The 21517-nt window shown below is 54.7% G+C and overlaps 2 protein-coding genes across 3 annotated transcripts in view; one reads left to right on the plus strand and one right to left on the minus strand.

Annotated features, from left to right (window-relative positions):
* ZIC2 (Zic family member 2) overlaps positions 1-3443 on the minus strand; it is a 4009-nt gene extending 566 nt beyond the window's left edge. Inside the window, exons 1-3 of one of the 2 annotated variants that reach the window (XM_035002933.1) lie at positions 2369-3443; positions 420-583; positions 5-188 (exon numbers count right to left, since the gene is read on the minus strand). In XM_035002933.1, the coding sequence (XP_034858824.1) occupies positions 5-188; positions 420-583; positions 2369-3443 (1423 nt within the window). Of the gene's footprint in view, positions 1-3; positions 189-419; positions 584-2368 lie in introns of both variants that reach the window. The other variant, XM_035002931.1, reaches the window with a different exon arrangement.
* A 10608-nt stretch (positions 3444-14051) lies between these two features.
* Positions 14052-20443, plus strand: ZIC5 (Zic family member 5). The gene is given in 3 exon segments (XM_035002934.1): positions 14052-14072; positions 14074-15592; positions 20001-20443. Coding segments are annotated over 3 exon segments (1983 nt in total).
* The last annotated feature ends 1074 nt before the right edge of the window (positions 20444-21517 follow it).

Here is a 21517-nt window from a genome sequence, read left to right on the forward strand (position 1 = left end):
CCGCCCCGGTGCACCGCGGACACGGCCGCCGCCGCCGCCGCCGCCGCCGCCGCGGCCGCCGCCGGGGAGAGGTTAGAGCTGTTCTGGGGCTCGGCGCTGGGGGACACCAGCCCCGGGGGCGTGGACGACTCGTAGCCCGAGCTGGCGGCCGGGGAGGACTCAGAGCCCTGCGGGGAGGACTCATGGACCTGCAAGACAAAAGCCGGGAGGGGAGACCAAAGGGGACTGGGTGTGAGTGCAGCTGCTGTGGGGCCGAGTTCCCGGGGGGAGCACCCCCAGAAATGCCCCTGCCCCCCGCTACTTCCACGCCGTCCGGGCCCCGGGGAACCCTGGCCTTCCCAGACTGGCAAGGGTGGTCCAGGCCGGACCCGCGCCGCGGGCCAGCCGCCTCGCACTCCTCCCGGCCTCCCCGGTGGTACCTTCATGTGTTTCCGCAGTGAGCTGGGGTGCGTGTAGGACTTGTCGCACATCTTGCACAGATAGGGCTTATCGGAGGTGTGGACGTGCATGTGCTTCTTCCTGTCGCTGCTGTTGGCGAAGCGCCGGTCGCAGCCCTCGAACTCACACTGGAAGGGCTTCTCCCCTGTGGATAGAAACAGAGGCGCTTGCTGCCCACACCCAGAGCTTCCCGGAGCCCCCAACCAATCTAGAAGGAGCAAGGCCGCTGCAAGAAGGAAAGAGGAACTAGAAGGGCCTGGGTCGCTTACCAGGTCGGATCGCCTCTGTGGCAAAACTAAGATGAAATTAACTGCCTTCCCACCTGACAGTCCTGCTCATTCACTTCATATTTTAATTTTCTTCCAGACTGACACCCATTTCCTTAGATTTATAATGAATTTGGGGTAGCACCCGGCCCTGCCCACCTTTCCATAGGACTCCTTGGATTCGCAGCTTCTAACAAACTGGTCTCACCATGGAGAAGCTGTTATTATGACAAAATATTTAGGGCATTATCAAAATCACGCAGGCTGCTGGGCTGCTGTCGGTTTGTCTCTGGGGCCAACAGGCAATTACATTTGGAGTTGCTATGTTGTTTGGGGACGGGGCTGTGGATCATAACTGAGCCAGTATTTTTTCATCCAAAATTCTGCAAATTAAATTAACCGTTATTCGAGTCTCACTTCTAGTCATGTAAAAATAAGTCGGGGGAAAAAGGTACATATTAGAGATAAGACAGCATCTCGCGATCGCAGAGGCACAGGCTGGGCAGTGGGGGTGGGGGACGTCAGCAAAGGCTTTCAAAATCTCCCTGTTTAATTTTCTGGCGGTCCCTGCATCCTGTTGCCAGAATTCCAAATGCTTGGAGTCATTTAGAGGTGTGAGAACTCAAACATCGTTCCTCTTGGAAAGGGGACCATTTAACGTTAAATTCCATTAGCACCTAAATTGTTTTTTAAAGACATCCGCTCAGACATAGGACTCGAAAGCATTTCATGCAAATAAATTTCTCAAATTTTAAACCTTGTTAAAAGCTTGTCTCGCACCTCGGCTCCCTCCCTTCCCGGAAGAGAACAATAGGCCGCTGGCGCATCCCCACTTTGGGGTAAATATTGACGGGGGAAGTTGCTAAAACATTTGGCTTTCTTTTAGGAAATCGTCTGGCACGATTTTGGCTGGGACCTGGTCAGAGATGAATAATCTATGAGTCGAGAGGCGCGTTCTTTTGCAGCTCCCTCCTCTCACGCGATTGCCCCGCGGGACCGTACTGCCCCGGGGTTTTCTCTGACTGGGCTGTTGGTCCAAGTTTGGAATCGCGAACCCTCTGGTTTTCCACAAACTACTGCGAACCCACCGTAAAGCCCCGCGACCTACCCCGAAATGGGCTTTAAAAACACTTCTTTTTTCTTTTTTTAAACGAGAAATACTCTACAGCTTCGGCTCACAACAGACTCATTTAACGGGAAAACAGTCCCGGGAAGGACTTTTGGACCGCGAGTAAAAGAAGTGGGAAAACACACAAGCCACCCAAACACAGACACACAGCCGGAGCTGAAAAGCACATCCAGACAAGCTGGCAAAATCCTCTCTAGGCTCGATTCCCGGGCACCGAGTTGGAGAGCAGTTTTATTTTGTGCGTTCTATTTAGAACGGAAATTATTAACCGGGGCTGAGCAAACGAAGCAATTACATCACCCCAAACATACATTTGATGTTATACCGATCATTTAAAACCCAATTTCCGTACATGGAAAAACCCAGCCCGATAATATTCTTTCTTTCTCCAACAAAAACAAGCCTCTGGCTGTCTCGCACACACAAAAACACCTCCCATCCCAGAGCAGGAACTGGCGGTCTGCGCGTTTTCCCCAGCCAACCAACCACAGCCTCTCTCTCCCCCGCGCCCCAACCCGTCCCGGCCCTCAGTTACCTGTGTGGGTCCTTTTGTGGATCTTGAGGTTCTCGGAGCGCGCGAAGACCTTGCCGCAGCCCGGGAAGGGGCAGGGGAAGGGTTTCTCGCCTGTGTGCACGCGGATGTGGTTGACCAGTTTGTATTTGGCCTTGAAGGGCTTGCCCTCGCGCGGACACTCCTCCCAGAAGCAGACGTGGTTGCTCTGCTCCGGGCCGCCGACGTGCTCCACGGAAACGTGGGTCACCAGCTCGTGCATGGTGCTGAAAGTTTTGTTGCAGCTCTTCTTGGGGTTGCTCAGCTGCTCGGGGTCGATCCACTTGCAGATGAGCTCCTGTTTGATGCACTGCTGCCGCATGTAGCGGAAAAAGGCACCAGGGTGGTGGTGGTGGTGGTGGTGGTGGTGGGCCGCGGCCGCTGCCATGTTCATACCCATGTTCATATTCATGGGACCGTACTGGTTGTGGAGCTGCGCCGCCGAGTAGGGGTCGGTCCGCGGGCTGGCCACCTGGCGGTACTGCTCCGAGCGCCCGAACACCTCGCCGGGCAGCCCCAGGCGCATCTGCCCGTTGAGCACATTCTGCGAGCCGTGCGGCCCGTGCTGCTCCGGGAGGCCGGGGAAGAGGAGGTGGCCCTGCGCGTCCGAGTGCGCATGGTGCAGGCCGCCCGCTCCTGGCCCAAACAGCCCGTGCTGCCCGCCGCCCGGCGCCGAGTCCCCGAAGCCCCGGCTGCGGAACAGGAAGTCCCGGGTGGAGTTGAAAGGCGGCCCGGAGTAGGAGCCGACGTGCGCCGCATGGGGCCCAAGCGCGGCGGCTGCAGCGGCAGCCGCGGCAGAGCCAGGGTAGGCGCCGGGGCCCTGCGACGTGAACGCCGAGCTCTGGCCCGGGGACAGCTCGTGCGCGCCTGGGTTGAGCTTGAAGGCGCCCATGTGCGCGGCCGCTGAGTCCACGAAGCCGTTCTGCGCCGCGGCCAGGCTCAGTTCGCGGTCCTGCATCTCGGCAGCCGCCGCCGCAGCCGCCGCGGCCGAGTGGTGATGGTGGCGCGCGAAGCTGCCCACCCCGATGGCCGGGAACTGCGGCCCCGCGTCCAGGAGCATGGCCAGCGCGCCCACCCGCCCCGCCGGCCCCGGCGAGCCCCGCGCCTCCTCCGCTCCCACTCCCGCCCCGCGCGCGGTGCGTCCAGCGGCCGCCCGGCTCCGAGCGCAGGCGGCGGTTGTGGTGGCGGCTTCAGCCCCGGGAGCCGCGCTCCTGCGCCCGCCGCCTCCGCCGCCGCCTGGATCTGCCTCGGGCGGCCGGGCGCGGAGCGAAGGCGCGGAGAGGAAGAGGAGGAGGAGGCGGCGGCGGAGGAGGCGCGGGAGGAGGAGGAGGAGGAGGTGGAGGAGGAGAAGAGTCCAAAGCCAGGCGGAGAACCAAAGTGTATTAAAGGAGCTGCGGCGGGGGCGGGCGGGCAGGGCAGGGGAGGGAGGGCGGGAGGAGGGAGCGGGAGGGAGGTGTGGGGAGCGGAGTGGAGAGGGGGGCCACCGGGGGGCGAGCGCAGCGCCGCGGCCCCCACCCCTGCGCGCACTCGCGCGCGCACGCACACACTCACTCGCTCGCACGCCCCGCGGACCCCGGGCCCGGCAGCGCCAAGCGGCGCCCGCAGAATGAAATCACAGCAGCGGCGGGGCCGCCGTGCCGGAACGCGGCGGCCGTGCACGGGCCGGGCAGGCGGGCGAGGAGGGGACGGAGGCGAGCTCCGCGCTTGGCGCCCTGACCCGGCGCGCCCACGGCTCCACCTGACCGCGGCGGGGGCACTGAGGCGGCGGGCGGAGGCCGAGCGCCCTCTCCCCGGCGCGCCGGGTCGGCCGCTCCCTCCCCCGCGGCCCTACTGGAGCCGTTCCGCGCGCGGCGGCTATTGTTTCGCGCAGCGGCCGCGGTGTTTAGCCCTCCTCGTCCTCCGGGCTTGGCAGGGGCTGCGCCTCGCGTAGTAAACTTGCAGCAGCCACGAATTCCCCCAGATGAAGGAAGCTGCCGCGCCGCGCCTCTCCCTCTTTCTTTAAGTTGTGCGGGAGGAGGAGGCGGGGGAGGAGGAGAGATGGGGGCTGTGGGAGGGGAGAAGGCTTGCAGAGGGAGGGGAGAAGGGGAGACTAGGCTGAAAAACAATAACAACAATAAAAAAGTGATCTCTAGCTCGCTCGCTTCCTCTCGCCGGTCGGTCAAACGCTGGACCCGGAGCGGGCAGCCGCGCTCCCGAGGACCGACCGGAGTCCGAGATCCGAGCAAGTGCGAAGAAGCCAAAGCAGGTCCCCCCCTTTCGGGTGCGGTGGGCTCCGCTCGCTACCTCCGCCTCTGTTTATTTCGGTGGGCTCTGCAGCCGACGCCGCAGCCTTTTATTTTTATTTTATTTATTTATTTATTTATTTTTTGTCTCCTCCTTTTCCTCTCCCCTCCCCCGCCTGCCCCCGCGTCTCCCGCCCGAGCCTCCCTCCCTCCCGCTCTCCCTCCCGCTCTCCCTCCCGCTCCGGGCCGGGACTCACGGTCACACCGCCCCTTTAACGGCGGCTCCCGCCCCGCCCGCCCTTCCGTCGCCACCATTGGCCGCCGAGGCCCCGTCAATCCAGCGCCCCCGCCCCGCGGTTGGTTCGCCCCTCCTCCCCCGCTCTGCCGAAGCTCCCCGCTGCCCCCGCAGCTGCGGATCCCGCGGGTAGTCACAGCCAGCCCGGCCTGCCAGCCTACAGCTCCTCGCCCGCGCGGCCGGCGCTGCGGCTCCTGTTCGCGGCCGGCCGCGGCTCTCCCCGGAGCCGGGAGGCCCGCGTAATGCTGGCCCGGGCCGCGGGGTCACTGTGCCCTTGGCTGGGTCCGGAGGAGACAGCACCCTGCACTCGCGCCCTTCTGCAGAGGCCGCCGACTCCCCGCGGACCCGAGCCATTCCCGGCGGGCACCGAAAGCCGGCAACCGTGGTCACTCGAGAACTTGGCTAGCAACCGGGTTCGCCGGCGGGAGATTCCACAAGCCGGGACTCTACAGGCCCCGGGCCCAGTCGGGAGCGCGCGGCGGGGACGGCCCGGGGACCCGTCCCGGGATCGGTTGGCACGCTCTCTATCTACCCCCCGCCCTTTTTAAACTTACTCTGTGGTATTGAAAACACAGGTGCTGGACGGTGGGCCTAGGTAAAGCCAGACATGCCCCTTCCTCCTACTCTCTGGACACTCACCCAGACACCGCCCCCCTCCCTGGCGTGGCCCCCACCCGCGGTTCAGCGCGCTCGGCTCCCCCCGCCGCTCGCGTCCTGCTCCGATTACAGCAGTAAACACTGGGCAGCGGCCCCCGTGAGGGAGGGGGTTGATTGGAAGTCGTTTAAAGGCAGTGTTATCGTCGGGGTGGATGCCCAGATGCCCCGGCCGCTGCCACTGTGGGGTGGGGAGTATGGGGACGCCGGAGGCGCGCGGCGAAGCAAGGCTCAGGCTGGAGTTTGGCCGAGGGTCAGGCTCAGGGCCTCCAGAGAAGAAACCTCCAGACTGGTAGGGCTTAAACCTTCTAGAAGATATTTATCACTCCTTCTGCAGGACCTGGGAACGCCCCTCGCCCCCCATCTTCGGGCGGTGGCGGGGCCGGGCGGCTGCTAGTGCCGCGCCAGGCCTGCCTCTCGGCTCTGGGGCTACAGCCGTCCCCCGGGCTCCCGGTTGGCCGTTGGGGACATTTCCTGTCCCGCTGCCGAAAGCTTGCGCTCCCAGAGGTAACCGGAGAGGGTACGCCGGGCCCGGAGGCTGCAGAGGTGTGAATGAAAGGCCTGAAGCCAGCGCCTTTCTTCGCCTAGCTGGCTAGAGGACTGCTTTTATTTACAAATCGCTGAGAGTTGAGATAAAATTCAAGTCAGGGAAAATAATCAACATGCATTTAAAATTTTCATGTTGAAATGAAATCAACAAAAACGCGGGAAGACAACTCTAGGTCGCTATTGCTGGGAGAAACCGGGCTCTCTCCGCCGGCACTGGCAGCCACTCCCGGCTTAAGCGGGTTTCTGAAGGTCGGAGCTGGCGGAAGCCCCTTGCATAAGGTGCCCTGTGTCCTCCCGCTGCCCCCCCCCCATTGCCGTTGGAGGGGGGCAAGAAGGAGGGAGTCTGGGTCATCTTGTCTGAAAGCCCGAGATTTTTGTCTGGAAGCTGGAGATTCTTGCCTTACCTCAAAGGAGGAAATGTTCCTCATTTCCACACACCTCGCTATGGGGGGGGGGGGGGGGGAAATGCCAAACTGCCCCTCTAAGTAGGGAGGGCATCGAGAGAGAGACAGAGACAAAAGAGAAAATCTCCCAGGAGAAAGGCTGCCTTGCTGTATCGAATCAATAAAAAAAATTGCCCAATGCACAGCCTTTCACATTCGTTTACTTTATTCATCAATTTATATGGGGGTGGGGAGGAATTGAAAAAGCTTACTCCAAAAATATTTACTAAATAAAATATTTTCTTAGAGACTGGTCATCCTTCACATCTAGAAACCTCACTTCCCTCCTTTTCTCAAGCCACCAGACTTCAAGTTTTCCGCCTTTCCCACTTTCTCGCCTCCTCCCCAGTCCTCTGTCTCTCTCCTCTTTGCCCCATTCTCTCCTTTCGCTTTGATTCGCCTTTTGCAGCGTCCGCGGTTCCGGCTGACGCGGCTGGGCGCTCGCTGGCTCTAGACTCCGGGGACCGCGCACCGCCGGGCGGTGGGGCCGACTCCTTAATTCCCGCGGGAGAGCCCGCGGGCTGGGCCCTCCTAGCTATTCTTTCCCGGCTCCAGTTCTCCTCTCTCTGCGGGACACAGGGGAGCTGAGCCAAGTTCAAAGTCATGTCGCCTTCCCCGCTTAGAAGTGCTTTATTTCTCTACTAACCGCAAAACCCCTTTCTCCCATGACACAGTAATTCTTTTCTTTTTTTTAAAGGAAGAAAAAGGGAAGAGAGACAACGAGAGCAAGAAAGCAAGGGGGGAAAACCTGCAAAGGCTTTCAGAGTCATTGCCTCAAAAGTAGATTTGGGCTTCTTGGCCGAAGGGAAAAAAGCGGCTAAGAGGCGTTCTGCACCTTGTGAGTGATCAGTTTTTCAACAGGTTTCTGGAAGGACACGCCTTAACGGTGTCAGACCCACGGGACACACGACTGTCTCCACCGGGCAAATATGTCCCCTCTTTGTAAGTTTTCCAAAATTGTTCTTTGATAATCTCACGGAGGCTCCCCGGGGCCGGTGCCTGGGGCTGGCGTGAGCCGGGGCTTTGCTGCATGTGGATGGCCCTGCAGGGCCGGCCCCTGGGGGCATGGGCTGGCCTCCATTTCCCCCGCAATGCGATAGAGAATTCGGGCTGTCTTCAAAAAAACGGCAAATCCTTTCAAACACCCGGGCACTCATTCTCTGAGCACCTCGTTGAGGTTTGTGGGCCTCTGTGAACAGTTGACTGACTTCTTTTGTAGCATGACCAGTATTTTGTGCGTACATACACATAAAAACAGTGTATACGTACACACAACATACTCTCACAGACACATAGGTATATCTTGCTGGTCAGGAGAGGCCAAAAACAAACAAGCAAACAAAACTGATCTTTACATTGGAAGACAGAAACACGCTGTGGTCATACCATTTAAATTTTTAATTTCCTCTTAAGGAAAGGGGTGGGAATGGGGTAAAGATGGGAGAAACAAATGTGGAATCAGCTGTCTATACACACAAGACCAAAAAAAAAAAGAGGATTTTAGCACCATCTTCTGTATCACAGACTCATAAATTCAACAAGATCATCAACAGGATATTAAGTTGCAGGGCACCTTTGATTCAGCCCTCTCAGCCACTCCTGGGCTGGGCGACCCCTGACCCATGAAGGACCACATGTGTGGTGGGAGAGCCTCCTCTGTAAAGCCCACCTAGAACAAAAGTTCTTTGTCAGAGCTTCAGAGAAGCATAATGTAAAAAAAAAAAAAAAAAAAAAAGAGGAAAAATTGTAATGTAAAAGAAGGGGAAATCATGAAAATCTCAGCCAGTGTTGTAACTTTTAAATACCATTTTTAAGAAGGGGGAGGTCGAATGGAGGCGGGGAGGTATCATAGGATAAGGCCCTCTCCAGTCTGTTCACAGAACTTCTCTTCTTCTACAGTTAAAATTTACTGTTCTGTAACTGGGCTTATAAAAAGTCTCTCTATAAAATATATGCTCACCAGCAGTTTATTGATGGGGATGCAAATGTTTGTCTATTTGTCATTAGGGACTCAGAAGGATAAAAAAATAGTCGACATTTCCATGTGACAGTGGTTGTGGTTTTGCAAAAGGAAGACAACTAACTAATTGTCGTGACTTTGTCCTCTTTCCTGATGGGAGTGTTTCTACTGCTGCAAAACAAAGCAAAACAAAAACAAACCAGAAAACGGGAGGCATTAGCTTACATGAATGTGTTTAATTATTTTGAGGACCGTTATCCTTTGGGCTCCCAAATGAACTACATCCAGGGAGGTTGAATCCTGGTGGCAGGAGAGCAGCTTTCCAATAAACTGCAGTATTATTGCAATAGACTTTGTAATACAATTTATGCTGTCATTCATAAATAACAATGCCATATGTCAACCATATTGCTTCCACAAGTAAATCCGTCAACGTGTCACTATTTGATTTGCCTCAACAGCTTCTTCAAATATTGAAGTATAGATATTGGAAGGGGTGTGGAACAGGGGAAAGTACCCACCAAATCTGCAATTAAAAAAAAAAAACAAAACCCAAACAGCAACACTCCATACAACCTCGACTCCTCCTTCATCTCCCATCTAAAAACATCCTAAGAGATAAAGAATGAAAGGGAGGAAAAGTGCATCTTGGGTCCAATATAAATAAATATTGGGTGGTTATATGAACCGTTAACACATAAGGGACTTCTGTGGTTCCTGCTTTGACCTTCTAAGCATATTTTCAAGCACAACAATTAGGCATTTCCCAAGAAATTACCAATCCTAATGGTCAAATGTGGGTCAAAGGCCAATCTCCTACAACCCCCATCTCTGAGGGTAAAAATGATTGATAACCAAATGAGAATATTTGACGACAGGCCAATTTTACTCAACTTATTTTTTAATAATGGGAAAGTAAAGAGAGCCATAATTTTTCAAGGGCTTTTAAGCACTAAGGTCAGGGAGACACGGGATGGATCCCCATTCTTGACTATCCAAAATAAACAAACCCCAAATCCAACGTTTCAGTCACAGCTACATAATCTCAGTCTTGTGCCTAAAAACAAACAAACAAACAAAAAAATCCTCATTAAGCCCAGGTACATGGGACAGGGATCATAAACTTTAGCAAGAAGCACATTTTTAGGTTACTTTCAGCCCCGCAGGTATCCGTGAAGCCTGAGGAATCAGGGCGAGCTCAGAAGGGCGGGAAGGAGAGGCAACCCTGGGAGAGACGCTCAGAGGGCTGAGAATTGCCCGGCGCTTAGGAGCACCAAGGCCCCCGGGCAGGCTCGAAGCTCCCAGGAGGTTAGCCCGCGAGTGGTGAAGGCTGGAGGACGGGGGTATTTGCCGACAGCAAGCCCGGCAAGGGGCCCAGAGAAGTGGCCCAGTACCTCACTGCCTAGACGCCTAGCAAGCGGGGTTTGAGAAAAGCCTTGAACCCGAAGTCCTCATCACTTCCGGCATGGCAAACCTCAATGAAAAGGAACCTTTGGGGGCCCCTTAGCCCACCTTGCCTGGGCTTTAGAGAGGTCTGAGTGTACTCCTCCCCTACCTTCTCCAGTGTCTGCTCGTAACCCTCCTCCTCCCTGTTGAGCACCCACTGGCGCCCTAGGGCTGGGCTCCCTTGATCCCTGGAATAATTCAGGGCACCCTGTTCGCCCTTGAACGTGCCTCTAGCGTGGCCCAAATGGCACTAGGTGCTCCAAACCCGCCGGGCACCCAGTCCTTCTGCAAGGTGGCCGCCCTCGCGGAAACCACGCGGGACGGGCGAGCGGTAAAGCAATTGCAAGGGCAATAAAAAGCAGCTCAGTGGGTCCCCCAGATCCTTTCTTGTCCACCTCACTGTCCCCGGCTTACCCCCTCCCTCCGCCTGCAGAAACAATCAAACAAAGGCTCAAAAGCCAGGAAATGTCCAATTCACTTCCCTTAGAGTTTATTAATCGCCCACACCCATCACAGGGACACTTGGCTGTGCTCCGTGAGGAACGGAGGGCTCCGGGGAGCCTCAGTCACCACCACCCCTGCGCAGCGGGAAGCCACAAGCGCCAGCCTGGGCATCCCCGAGACCGGGTCCTATAGCCTCAAGGCGGCTGAGCGCGGCGGGGCCGCCGGGTTCGGGCCAGCTCGGCGTTCACAGTCCCTCCTCAGCCTCCTCCTGCCTTTGTTTGGCTCTGGAAGGAGGTTGGGATTCCGGGTGCAACAGGGAAGTCTGAAAATCGATGCTCCCCAAGAGCACCTGTTGACCCCAGAAAGGGCATTTCCATAGATTGCCACGTTGCTGCCCCCACACAAGCACCTCCGCGGCAAAAGCGCAGATAAGGGCATGAGTTTTAGGGTCGGCCCTGACAACCAGCAGCACCGCAGAATCATGGAACATGGAGCTGAATCCACAGATGGGAACTGGCATAACGACTTCTATACACTCCTGCATGCCTTCTTCTTCTTCTTCTTTTTTTTTTTTGGAAACCATTATTATTTTCTTCAACGCCCTGGAAATTGCTGGTGTTTATTTAGGAAGTGTGACACAGTTATTAGGTTCTTAGGAACTCGGGATGTTAAGGGGGTTTGATTTGGCTCCCAAATGGCTTGAAAAAGAAACAGCGCACCTGGGGTCAGGCGGGTCATCACAATAACAAAAAGCGCGTCTACAAAATAAAAAGCTCTTTTATAAAGAAAGGCAATCCCGGAAATCCACTGCGAGCCTTCCTGGTGACCATCTAGCTAGGCCTATTCTCAGGTTTAATTGGCAGGCGGTTTATTGGCGCCTTATTGGTGTTGATTGAAATTTTGCTCCCAGTTCTTTCTTTTAAGAATTAGCATCTCAAGTCGATTTACCTGAGTCAATTATCTTTTTAGAGTCTGGGTTTGGCCATAAATTTGCAAATATTCATTAAACGCACTTTGTAAATATCCCTCTTTCCAATCGCCACCCAAATGTCTATTATTTCCTAAGAAAGTCTTTTCTTTTTTAAGGCTTCCATAAAAAGAAATTGATCAGGGAGCTATATTTGAATTAAGACATATTAAATCGATGACAGATACATATCATGCTGTGTTTAACAAGAGTTGTACAAGGAGGCGGGTTCCAGATTCCGCACGGCTCTGCTGCACCATTATTCACATTTTTACAGCCTTTCCTTCATGCCTTCACCCATTAAACCATTAAATTTCAGCAATTCAATAAAACAAAGCAGTTATAATTTTGAGGAAAAGCTATTTTGGAGGGGATGGAGGTACCCATTTTATTGCACAATAAAAATGCTCAGTAGTCCATATTAAAAGGTAGGTTGTGTTTATTTTCTTCTTTGTTTATTCGTTCATTTTTTGTTTGTTTTTACTTATAACCTGCAGGATTGAATGCAAAGCTGCTATTATGGAAGTAGTGATGATCATTGCCAAGAAATTCAAATAAGGGAAACTCCTTTGAAATGTTCTGAGAGAGGATGGAGACAGTGGTGACAATTCCAAATACGCTTTCCCAGAAACCATCCATAGAGATGGCAGTCCTCACTACACTTTTGCCTGGTTGGCTTGAGACGTTTTAAGTCTTTGAAAGGAAAATTGTGAAAGGACTCATCCTCTCCAAATACAGATGCGGATTTTGTCGCTGCTGTTTATTAATTTTTTTTCGTTGTGTTTGCACTCATGCCTTTCTTATTTCCCCGTATTTGAACTTCATTGAGGCTTAAAGAACAAACCTATTTGAAATTTGATTGTAGTATTTTCTTTGTTTGCTTGTCAGTTTTATAAGAGGAATGACATTCCCAAGGCTCACAGGGAAGTTCCCTGTTAAACATTGCTCACAGCGATGTAAATGGGGCTATCGAATCAGTTCTTTTGAAAATATTTCTTACCACTTCCCAGGACCATCTCCTAGGACCATAAAGATGATGGCTTTATGCAGTCTATTTTTACTTGGACTGCAAACGAATTAAACTGATAACTTGTTTTTTGCATCCCCAAAGGGGGTAGGGGATAACATTTTAGTCATTATCACTTTTTTTTTTTTACAAATAATCTTATGCAGGCCAACAAAATAAAAATTTAAACCCCTGACTTTTAATTTTTTAGCATCTTGGAACATCACAAAATCTTAAAGTGTTTTCTTTTTAAGAGCTGAAGTGATACTTTTGGGCAGCAACAACCCTAAAGTTTGGGGATGCCACATTTCTCCACACACCACCCCCCAGAAGTGATGCAGGAACCTATTTCTCTTTTTAAAGAGGTGTGATAACAAACAAATCCTTTGAAAAGGATGGGGCTTGTTTTTTGTTTTTAAAGCCAGTTTATATAGTTTTCAAATAAGACAAATCGCCTTCTCTATTAGTTTACTAGAAAACGATGACAAGGTAAAGGGTTATTCTATTAGTAAGTAAATATCGAAAGTATTGCTTGATTTTAAAATATTCATTTTATTGGATCAGTTTTAATTTGTGGTCCTTTCAATGAAACTGAGGCACACATATGGAGTGCTTTCCGGGCTGGAAAGAAATTCTGCGTAAAGGATATTGTTTACTTAGCCGCTTCCCTCTGGAGAGATGCTGTTTGGCCTGCCCCTGCCACTGTATCTCAGAGAGGCAAAAGTTAGAATCGCTGCCCAATGTTCTCCCACCCCCACCCGTAGATCTAATTCAAAGTGGCAGATCTAGAACTGAGGAGCAGTGAGATTACACTTCGAGCCAACTCCTTTGAACCACGTTGAAAAGGACTGCAGGAGCTAAAAAGTCGAGGCAAAACGGTTCCTTTTCGGGAAAGATTTATTTTGACTTCACCTGGTGTCTTGCGGAGCCAAATCACTTAAATTGTTTTTGCAACCAATAGGACTTTAATATCCCTCCTCATTCCGTCGCCTGTCGCTGCGCCCTACGTGAGCGCTCGGCAGATTGGGTGTCCTTCCCAAATAAGAACTTTCTAGCATCACCTCCACAAGTACGACGACGGCTATATTCTGTTCCCCTTCCTCCTCCAGAGAGCAGCCCAGGGCTCTTCCAACGGAGGAGGGAGAAAGTGTTTGCATGGTGGAGGAGACGCTGCGTGCGGTGAGGCGGAGGTTTTTGAAGCTGGGGGCTATCCCCCTCCCTCCTTTTGTCCCGGGGTTGGGGGTGTCTCCAGCCCTTACCCACGCCGCGCCCTTCGGCCGCGTGCCGGCGCACGCTCTCCGACAGGCGCGTCATGGGAACGCGGGGCGCTGCGCGCGCAGGCCCAGCGCAAACTTTCTGCAAGTGCAACTTGGGCATCCCCTGGAAGGCGGGGACGCAGGGCTCCAGGGGAGGAGGGGGCGCGAAGCGAAAGCGAAGGAGGCTGCGAGCACGGGGCGGATCCCTGCTGGGCCGAAGGCCTGAATGGGAGCCAATCCGGCAGCCGTGGCTGCTGCCAATCACGCTGTTCCCTCCAATCCCACCCGTGCCATTTCCAAAAATCTCGGTCCCACTGTGCAGCTCAAATGTGGTGTTCGCTCTGCCAATCGCTGGAGGACAGAGTGGGAACAGGAATAAGCAGAGTTAGGCCAGGACAAAGAAGTTAAAGAGAGCCTAATATATACATGTTTTTGAAGGTGGGCAGAGGGAAAAAAAGTCCCCCCAGTGAGGGTCTATGGGTCTGATTGTGTAGTTCTGATGGAGCCCCCCTTGAGCAAGAGGAACCCGCCAGCGCTGAGATTAGCGGATTTGGCAACGGCTCAGGCCAGGCCGCTTCAGAATATGACAGGCTTCCCGGCGCTGGCCAGCCCGCCCTCCCACTCCCAACTCCGCGCCACAGCCACGCACCTCCGCCCTCGGGACCTGAGCGCTGACCCCGGCGTGGCCATCACTCCGCTCGGACCCGAGCACATGGCTCAAGCGAGCGCGGTCGGCCTCAGCCCTCCCTCCCAGGCGCTCCCGGCACAGCCCGAGGCGCCGGCGGCCGCCGCCCGTGCTGCAGCCTCGGTCGCGCACCCCGGCGCCTGCACCTACCCCGGTGGCGGGGGCAGCAGCCGCGCGCAGCCCTCCGCGCCCCCGCCCCCAGCCCCTCCTCTTCCTCCCTCCCCTTCACCTCCTCCTCCTCCTCCCCCTCCCCCTCCTCCTGCCCTCTCGGGCTACACCACCACCGACAGTGGCGGCGGCGGCAGCAGCGGCAAAGGCCACAGCAGGGACTTCGTCCTCCGGAGGGACCTTTCCGCCACGGCCCCCGCGGCGGCCATGCACGGGGTCCCGCTTGGAGGGGAGCAGCGGTCTGGCACGGGCTCCCCCCAGCACTCGGCCCCGCCTCCCCACTCGGCCGGCATGTTCATCTCGGCCAGCGGCACCTACGCGGGCCCGGACGGCAGCGGCGGCGGGGGCCCGGCGCTCTTCCCTGCGCTGCACGACGCTCCGGGAGCCCCCGGCGGCCACCCGCACCCGCTCAACGGCCAGATGCGCCTGGGGCTGGCGGCGGCAGCGGCAGCCGCCGCGGCTGAGCTGTACGGCCGCACCGAGCCGCCCTTCGCGCCGCGCTCGGGGGATGCGCACTACGGGGCGGTGGCGGCTGCTGCAGCCGCCGCCCTGCACGGCTACGGAGCCGTGAACTTAAACCTGAACCTGGCGGCCGCGGCGGCGGCCGCGGCGGCCGGGCCGGGGCCCCACCTGCAGGACCACGCGCCGCCCGCGGCGCCGCCGCCGCCGCCGCCGCCGCCGCCGGCGCCCGCGCAGCACCCGCACCACCCCCACCTCCCAGGGGCGGCCGGGGCCTTCCTGCGCTACATGCGGCAGCCAATCAAGCAGGAGCTCATCTGCAAGTGGATCGACCCCGACGAGCTGGCCGGGCCGCCGCCGCCGCCGCCACCGCCCCCGGCCGGCGGCGCCAAGCCCTGCTCCAAAACTTTCGGCACCATGCACGAGCTGGTGAACCACGTCACGGTGGAGCACGTGGGCGGCCCCGAGCAGAGCAACCACGTCTGCTTCTGGGAGGACTGTCCGCGCGAGGGCAAGCCCTTCAAGGCCAAATACAAGCTCATCAACCACATCCGCGTGCACACGGGCGAGAAGCCCTTTCCCTGCCCGTTCCCGGGCTGCGGCAAGGTCTTCGCGCGCTCCGAGAACCTCAAGATCCACAAGCGCACTCATACAGGTGGGTGTCTGTCCCCGGCCGCGTCGCCGCCGCCGCCTCCCGCGCCGCCGCCGCTTCCGCCGCTGCTTCTCCTTCTCCTCCTCCTCCTCCTCCTCCTGCTCGCCTTAATTTCTCTCTCCTGCTGCTGCTTCTCTTCGCATACGTATAACCCGGACATGTGACTTCTTTTTTTTCTCTCCCCCCCTTTTTTTCTATGAATAAGTAATTCGATAGCACACACAGGCCCCGCGCTGGGTTCCCACACGGTGGAGTCTCCAGCGCGTCCACAGCCCCTCGGCCGGGACCGGCAACGCGCTCCAGCCGCCGCCGCCGCCGCCCCGGAACAGAAGCAGCCGCAGTCGGAGCAGGAAGGCGCCCAGGACGGTCGGCAGCCCCCGTTCGCCCGGCCCCGGGAACCTGGGGAGGGCGATGGGGAAGGGAGGCCGGAGCCGGAACAGCCCCGGTGGCTCTTCCTTCCTCCCCACCCGGTGGCAGACCCCTTGCGGTCGCCGTGCTCGGAAGAGCGGGCGTGCGAGGGGGCACGTGGGATTTGCTCCAGTACTGAGGCCACTAGGCCCAGCTCGATGCGGTCCCAACAGGAGGGGAGGGGTCCAGTCCCTCCGGGGCGTGGTGCAAAATGCCAAAGGAATGCGCCCATGGGCCCCCGAAGACCTCCCCCCAACACACTCACGCACCCCACAGGTACATCTTCACGTGCACACAACCCACAAACCACTTTACGCAGCCGTATCTGATACTGCCCATCTCAGCCTCATTGCTGGAACGCCCAAATGCTCTGACACACTCCTCTTCCACATACACCCTCACGCACACTTCCTCATTTACACACCTTCGTACACACCGATGCTCATACACGTAGCATCACACACCTCTATCACACACATTCACACATGCTCGAGAAGGTGCTGGAGAAATTTGCTCTGTCCTTTCAAAAAAGGTTCTAGTTGGAGGAGAACAGGGTGAGCTAAAGTCTCCTGCGGTCGTTGGTACCTGCCCCGCGGAGGAACTTGGGGGGAAACCCCCGGCGCCGTGGCGACCCCTCCCATCCCAGTCCCCCATCCTACCCCCCCCCCGTGAAGGCGGCTGCGGCGTGGGCCGGTGGGGTGTTTCCTGTGGGTCGTGTGCCCCCATCTAACGGGCGAGCGCTTTGGGCGGAAGCGCTGATGAGCGCGAGCAGTCGGGATTTATAGGGACAGACAATATTACCCCTCGGAGGACACTTAAGTAACTGGAGTTTACATTCAGTAATTACTTAGCTGATTTATCGGCGCTGGGCGGCGAGGAGGCAGCCGCCGCGCGTGGGCCCAACGCCTGGCTAGTGGCCGGGGCCGAGGGCACCAGGGGGCACCAGGGGCATCTGCGGGCGAAGCCGGGTCGGGGTGACCCAGGTCCGGCCCGGCGCCTTGCAACTGTCGGCCAGCATCGGACAGGCCTCACGTGGACCGATGATGGGCCGGGAAGAAGTCTTCCCGGGAACTCCCTGGGCCATCCCCGTTTTTCGAATCGGGATCGGTCCGCCCTAGGGAGTTTTCCAAAAGGAAAAACTTCCCTTGAGGCTTTTGGAAAAACTCCCGTGGCCCGCTTAGGCAGGTTTGCCCCTATGCCCAGCACTTGCCGCCGGGACAGGGGCCTGGGACCGTAAAGGAGGCACGCGGGGCGCAGGAGGTGAAGCTGCCCCCAGCCCCGTCCCCAGTGGGCACCCTGAAAGCAGAGCCTGCGTCTTCGGGCCCTTCCCGCCTTTCCAGGCCTCAGAGAGAGAGTGGACCTTTCTTTTCGCGGCGGCCGGAGCTGAGGGCAGTTTCTGCCCGGGTGGAGCAAGGAACTGGAATTGCGGACGCGGAAGCTGTCCGGGGTCCCCGCTCCCTCGGACGACGGCCCCGGGGAGAGGGGCGTGCGCGCGCGCGCGCGCCGGGGCGGAGATCCGGGCCGCTGGGGGGGCCCCCGGGCGGTGGTGCTTTCTGGTTCCACGGCGTGCGCAGGGTTACCTCTCCTGCCCGGCTGCTGGAGACCGCGTGCTTCTCGCCGGGGCCCTCCGGGAGGGATGCCAGCGACTCACGTTCGTGCTCAAACCCGCGCCTGGGGATTTTGGCGGTCCTTGGGCCGCCTAGCCCTGGCGCATTGTGTGCGGCGAGGGACCATCCGGGACCCCCCTCCCCCCCCCACCACGGCGCTCTCCCTTTTGGGGGTTATCAGGGATCCCGGAACAGATTGATCAAAGGAAATAATCCCCCAGCCACTCCTGAAGGCCCATTTCCTGACCCACGTGCCCCCAATTCGGTTTATAACCTTCCTTTGGGCCGGACTCGAGTTCTCTCCGGGAGTAGCTCACGTAGCGTCCCTTACTCTCAAATTCTGCAAGTAGTTAAATTCTGATTGACCCCTCTGTCAGAATCTGAAATGTAAACACTGGGGTCTCTCACCCTTTCCAGTTAGCTAGAATTTGCTCACTGCCCCCCTTAGGCCCCCTGAATAAAACAGGCAATCCTTTCACCTTTACTTCCCCCACCCTTCTACTTTCTTCCTCTGCCTGTCCTTCATCCCTACTTTTCTACTTTTTTTCCCCCTCCATTCCACATCTCCCTTCACTGGGCCTAATTACTTGTCTTTTTCGTGGGCAGTGGCGGGGCCAGCAGAGTTGAAGCTGTGTGCATTCTTCACAATCCGGGATATGTAGCGAGCACCGAAACAGGAGAACTCCACAGACAGCACTGAATATTTCCAAAGGATGAATAAAGCCACTTAGGCCTACATATTGAAGAAAGGCTGATTAAAATTTTTTAAATAATGCTACATTAAATTAGTATTATCTCCCATTTAAAGTAGAACACAGAAGTCAGGACAGATAACTGATGTTTTGATAAAAAGTGATTAACATTTTTTTGTTGGTGTTGCAGCTCATCTGCAGAGAAGGTTGTGATGATTGTGTTATGTTGTGTTTTTCCCTGTATAGATCAATGCAGGACGTATATTTGAATAATATCTGATTTCATGTTTAGACAGTAATCCAGGGTGGGATAAGTTATATTCCAGGCATCTGAATACTTTCAGACCTGTTACTACGCTCTGGCGCTGAAGCAGTTAGCATTGGTGAAATTAAAACAGCAACAACAAACACTGCACTGAAATATTTGTATAAGAAAACTCACCACAAAAATTTATAAACACTAAGCTGTTTTAATAGTTATTTGTTTTTTTAAAAATATATATTATCCCAAACCAAGGAAAAAGCTACCAGAGTAGCTGCCGGAATGTAGAGAAATTCAACTTTATTTTAAAAATCATGTAAAGTATTATTGAACAAAAATATGTCTGAGATGACTTGTTCAATCATGACTAAATACATCAAGTTCATAGATACGTAGGTGAGAGAGAAAATTCATACTGTTACCTGCCATCTTCCTTTTTTGCTTTTTAATGCCAAAGGTATATGGCTGAATTTTTATTAAGCATTTCCACTTCCTGCAGTAGGGGCCTTGTGTTTAAAGGCATTGTGTTCCTGAGGTGGTTAGAGCAGCTTCAAGGGGCGATGGGCCAAAGACTGGTAAACAGTCCCTTTTCTGCTGCGTAAGTAAGGTAGGAAGCTGTCAGCCTCGGTTTCCATAGAGCACCATAGAGCATCAGGTACATGCTCGCTTCTGGTGGAGGCTTGTGGGCCTTACTAACATTTGCTAAGGTTCTGTTCCGTAGGCTCTTACTGCTCTGCAAGTTGGGAGAAGGTGGTAGAATGAAGAGGAGATCGGCCTAGTCTCTGCCCAGCCAGGCTTGTAAAAAATCTAGTGATGGGATTGTGTGTCTCACAGGTGCCTTTGTTTCTGAAGAGAACAGGATTTGGCTTTATTTCATTTCCTTTTCCATCAGTGGAATCCTGGGGCCACTCTGAAACAAAATGCCATTATTATAATTTTATGGCACCACCCCCACTTCACTTTTAATTTAGTGGACTTGCTTACTTTTCTTCTCTTCTTCTTATATCCTTCCCCCAAGCTGTGGATTTGGAGGAATCATTTTATCAGCATTTATCTTGACAGGAGATCTGCTTATATTTTTGCAGGTACAGACCCTGAGGGCAGTGAGGACCTGGGTATTTGGGTCCTCATTGGGTTTTGGTGTTGCCTCCTGGACCATGCCCTAGCCATTCCGGCCCCCCCACCCCCCCCAGTCCTGTGGTACTGCAGGGACTGACATCTAGCCTCTTACTAGCCCAGGTCCAGGGAGAGCCTCCAGGCTCATCCCTGAAGTATCCCTTCCCTGTTGCCTTCTGGAACATAGGGATTAGGAGTAGAAACCAAGCCGGGGATTGGTCTTCAAGAGAATGGGGAAATGCTTCCAGATTTCTGCTCCAAGATTTCTCTCTCAAGTGAGGGGTCTCTGGAAAGCAATTGTTGACCTTCGCTATGTTTTGTTGCAGGGGAAAAGCCTTTCAAATGTGAATTTGATGGCTGTGACAGGAAATTTGCCAATAGCAGCGATCGGAAGAAACATTCCCACGTCCACACCAGCGACAAGCCCTACTACTGCAAGATCCGAGGCTGTGACAAGTCCTACACTCACCCCAGCTCTCTGAGGAAGCACATGAAGATTCACTGCAAGTCCCCACCACCTTCTCCAGGAGCCCTTGGTTACTCATCAGTGGGGACTCCAGTGGGTGCCCCCTTGTCCCCTGTGCTGGACCCAACCAGGAGTCGCTCTAGCACTCTGTCCCCTCAGGTGACCAACCTCAATGAGTGGTATGTTTGCCAGGCCAGTGGAGCACCCAGCCACCTTCACACACCTTCCAGCAACGGAAGTACTTCGGAGTCTGAAGATGAGGAGATGTATGGGCACTCGGAAGTTGCGCGGACGATACATTAGAATTTTCTTGTAATAATAATAATAAGTCATAAGTGGGAGTCCTTGGACCATATCCTAACCTGAGACAATACCGAGCCTGAGACAAACCCTTGACTCAGACTTGCCACCGGGTCTAATTAGCCCTATTTATTCAGTATGAAACCCTATGGTGTTTGTACATTTAATTAATTTAATTAAGATATTTGGGCTTTTTTTCCTTCCTTCTTCTTCTTAGAAAACAAACAAAAAAAAAACAACCAAGCTGGACTTGTACGTTGCAGGGGGGACAGGGCTAGGAGCAAAATGTACCGAGGGTTAATGGAGATAACACTGCCAATGCAATATACGTGTACTTTGAAAGGAGCGAGAAAACGCATGAAGTCAGAACTCCACAGAGCAACAAGGCCCTCTGCATTTCCTGCCGTGCCTCGAGAATGCCTTTAACACCATACCGTGGGCTTCTTTGGAGACTCTTCACCTCCTCCTTGGGCCCTAATTCTAAAAAGGCCTCTTGATTGTAAACCACACACTTGCTGCATTGCCAACAGATCTTAGACTGTACCTGTGTCCAAAAATCTTTGTAAAAACCCTTTAAGTCCTGATAGTTGTAATTTTAAATTTCCACTCTTTTATTACTGATCTCATCTTAACACGCTATTTTTATACAGGATTGTTTCCTCAGTACCCCGCTTGTATGATTTAAAGAAAAAAAGATGCAGCAAACTTAGTACGTCTCCATTTATTGTGCCACTGTGATTGTTCCAGCAAAAAAGTGGAGAGAGGAGAAAGCTGCTGCAGTAGGCAACTGTGAAACTGTGATATTTTGTGAAATAGAAGAAATTCAAGTGCTTTCTTTTCTCTCTCTCTCTCTTTTTTTTTTTTAATCTGAAATCTCAGATGCCGCCTCTTGACTGGGTCCAAACTTCTCGTGTAATGAAAAGATCAGTCTTACATAAGTTTTTTGGGGATGCCTAAATTAACAGGCAAGTCTGAGGAGGTGTGATGTTGGCAACATGCCTATTTTTGGGGAAAACTGTTGTTTTAAAAACAGGCCAAGCCCTCTTTTATACTGTTGTATCAACCTTTTAAAAAGTC

The sequence above is a fragment of the Mirounga leonina genome, unplaced genomic scaffold (genome assembly GCF_011800145.1).
Source record: "Mirounga leonina isolate KUSES-001 unplaced genomic scaffold, KU_Mleo_1.0 Mir_127, whole genome shotgun sequence".
Lineage (NCBI taxonomy): Eukaryota > Metazoa > Chordata > Mammalia > Carnivora > Phocidae > Mirounga > Mirounga leonina.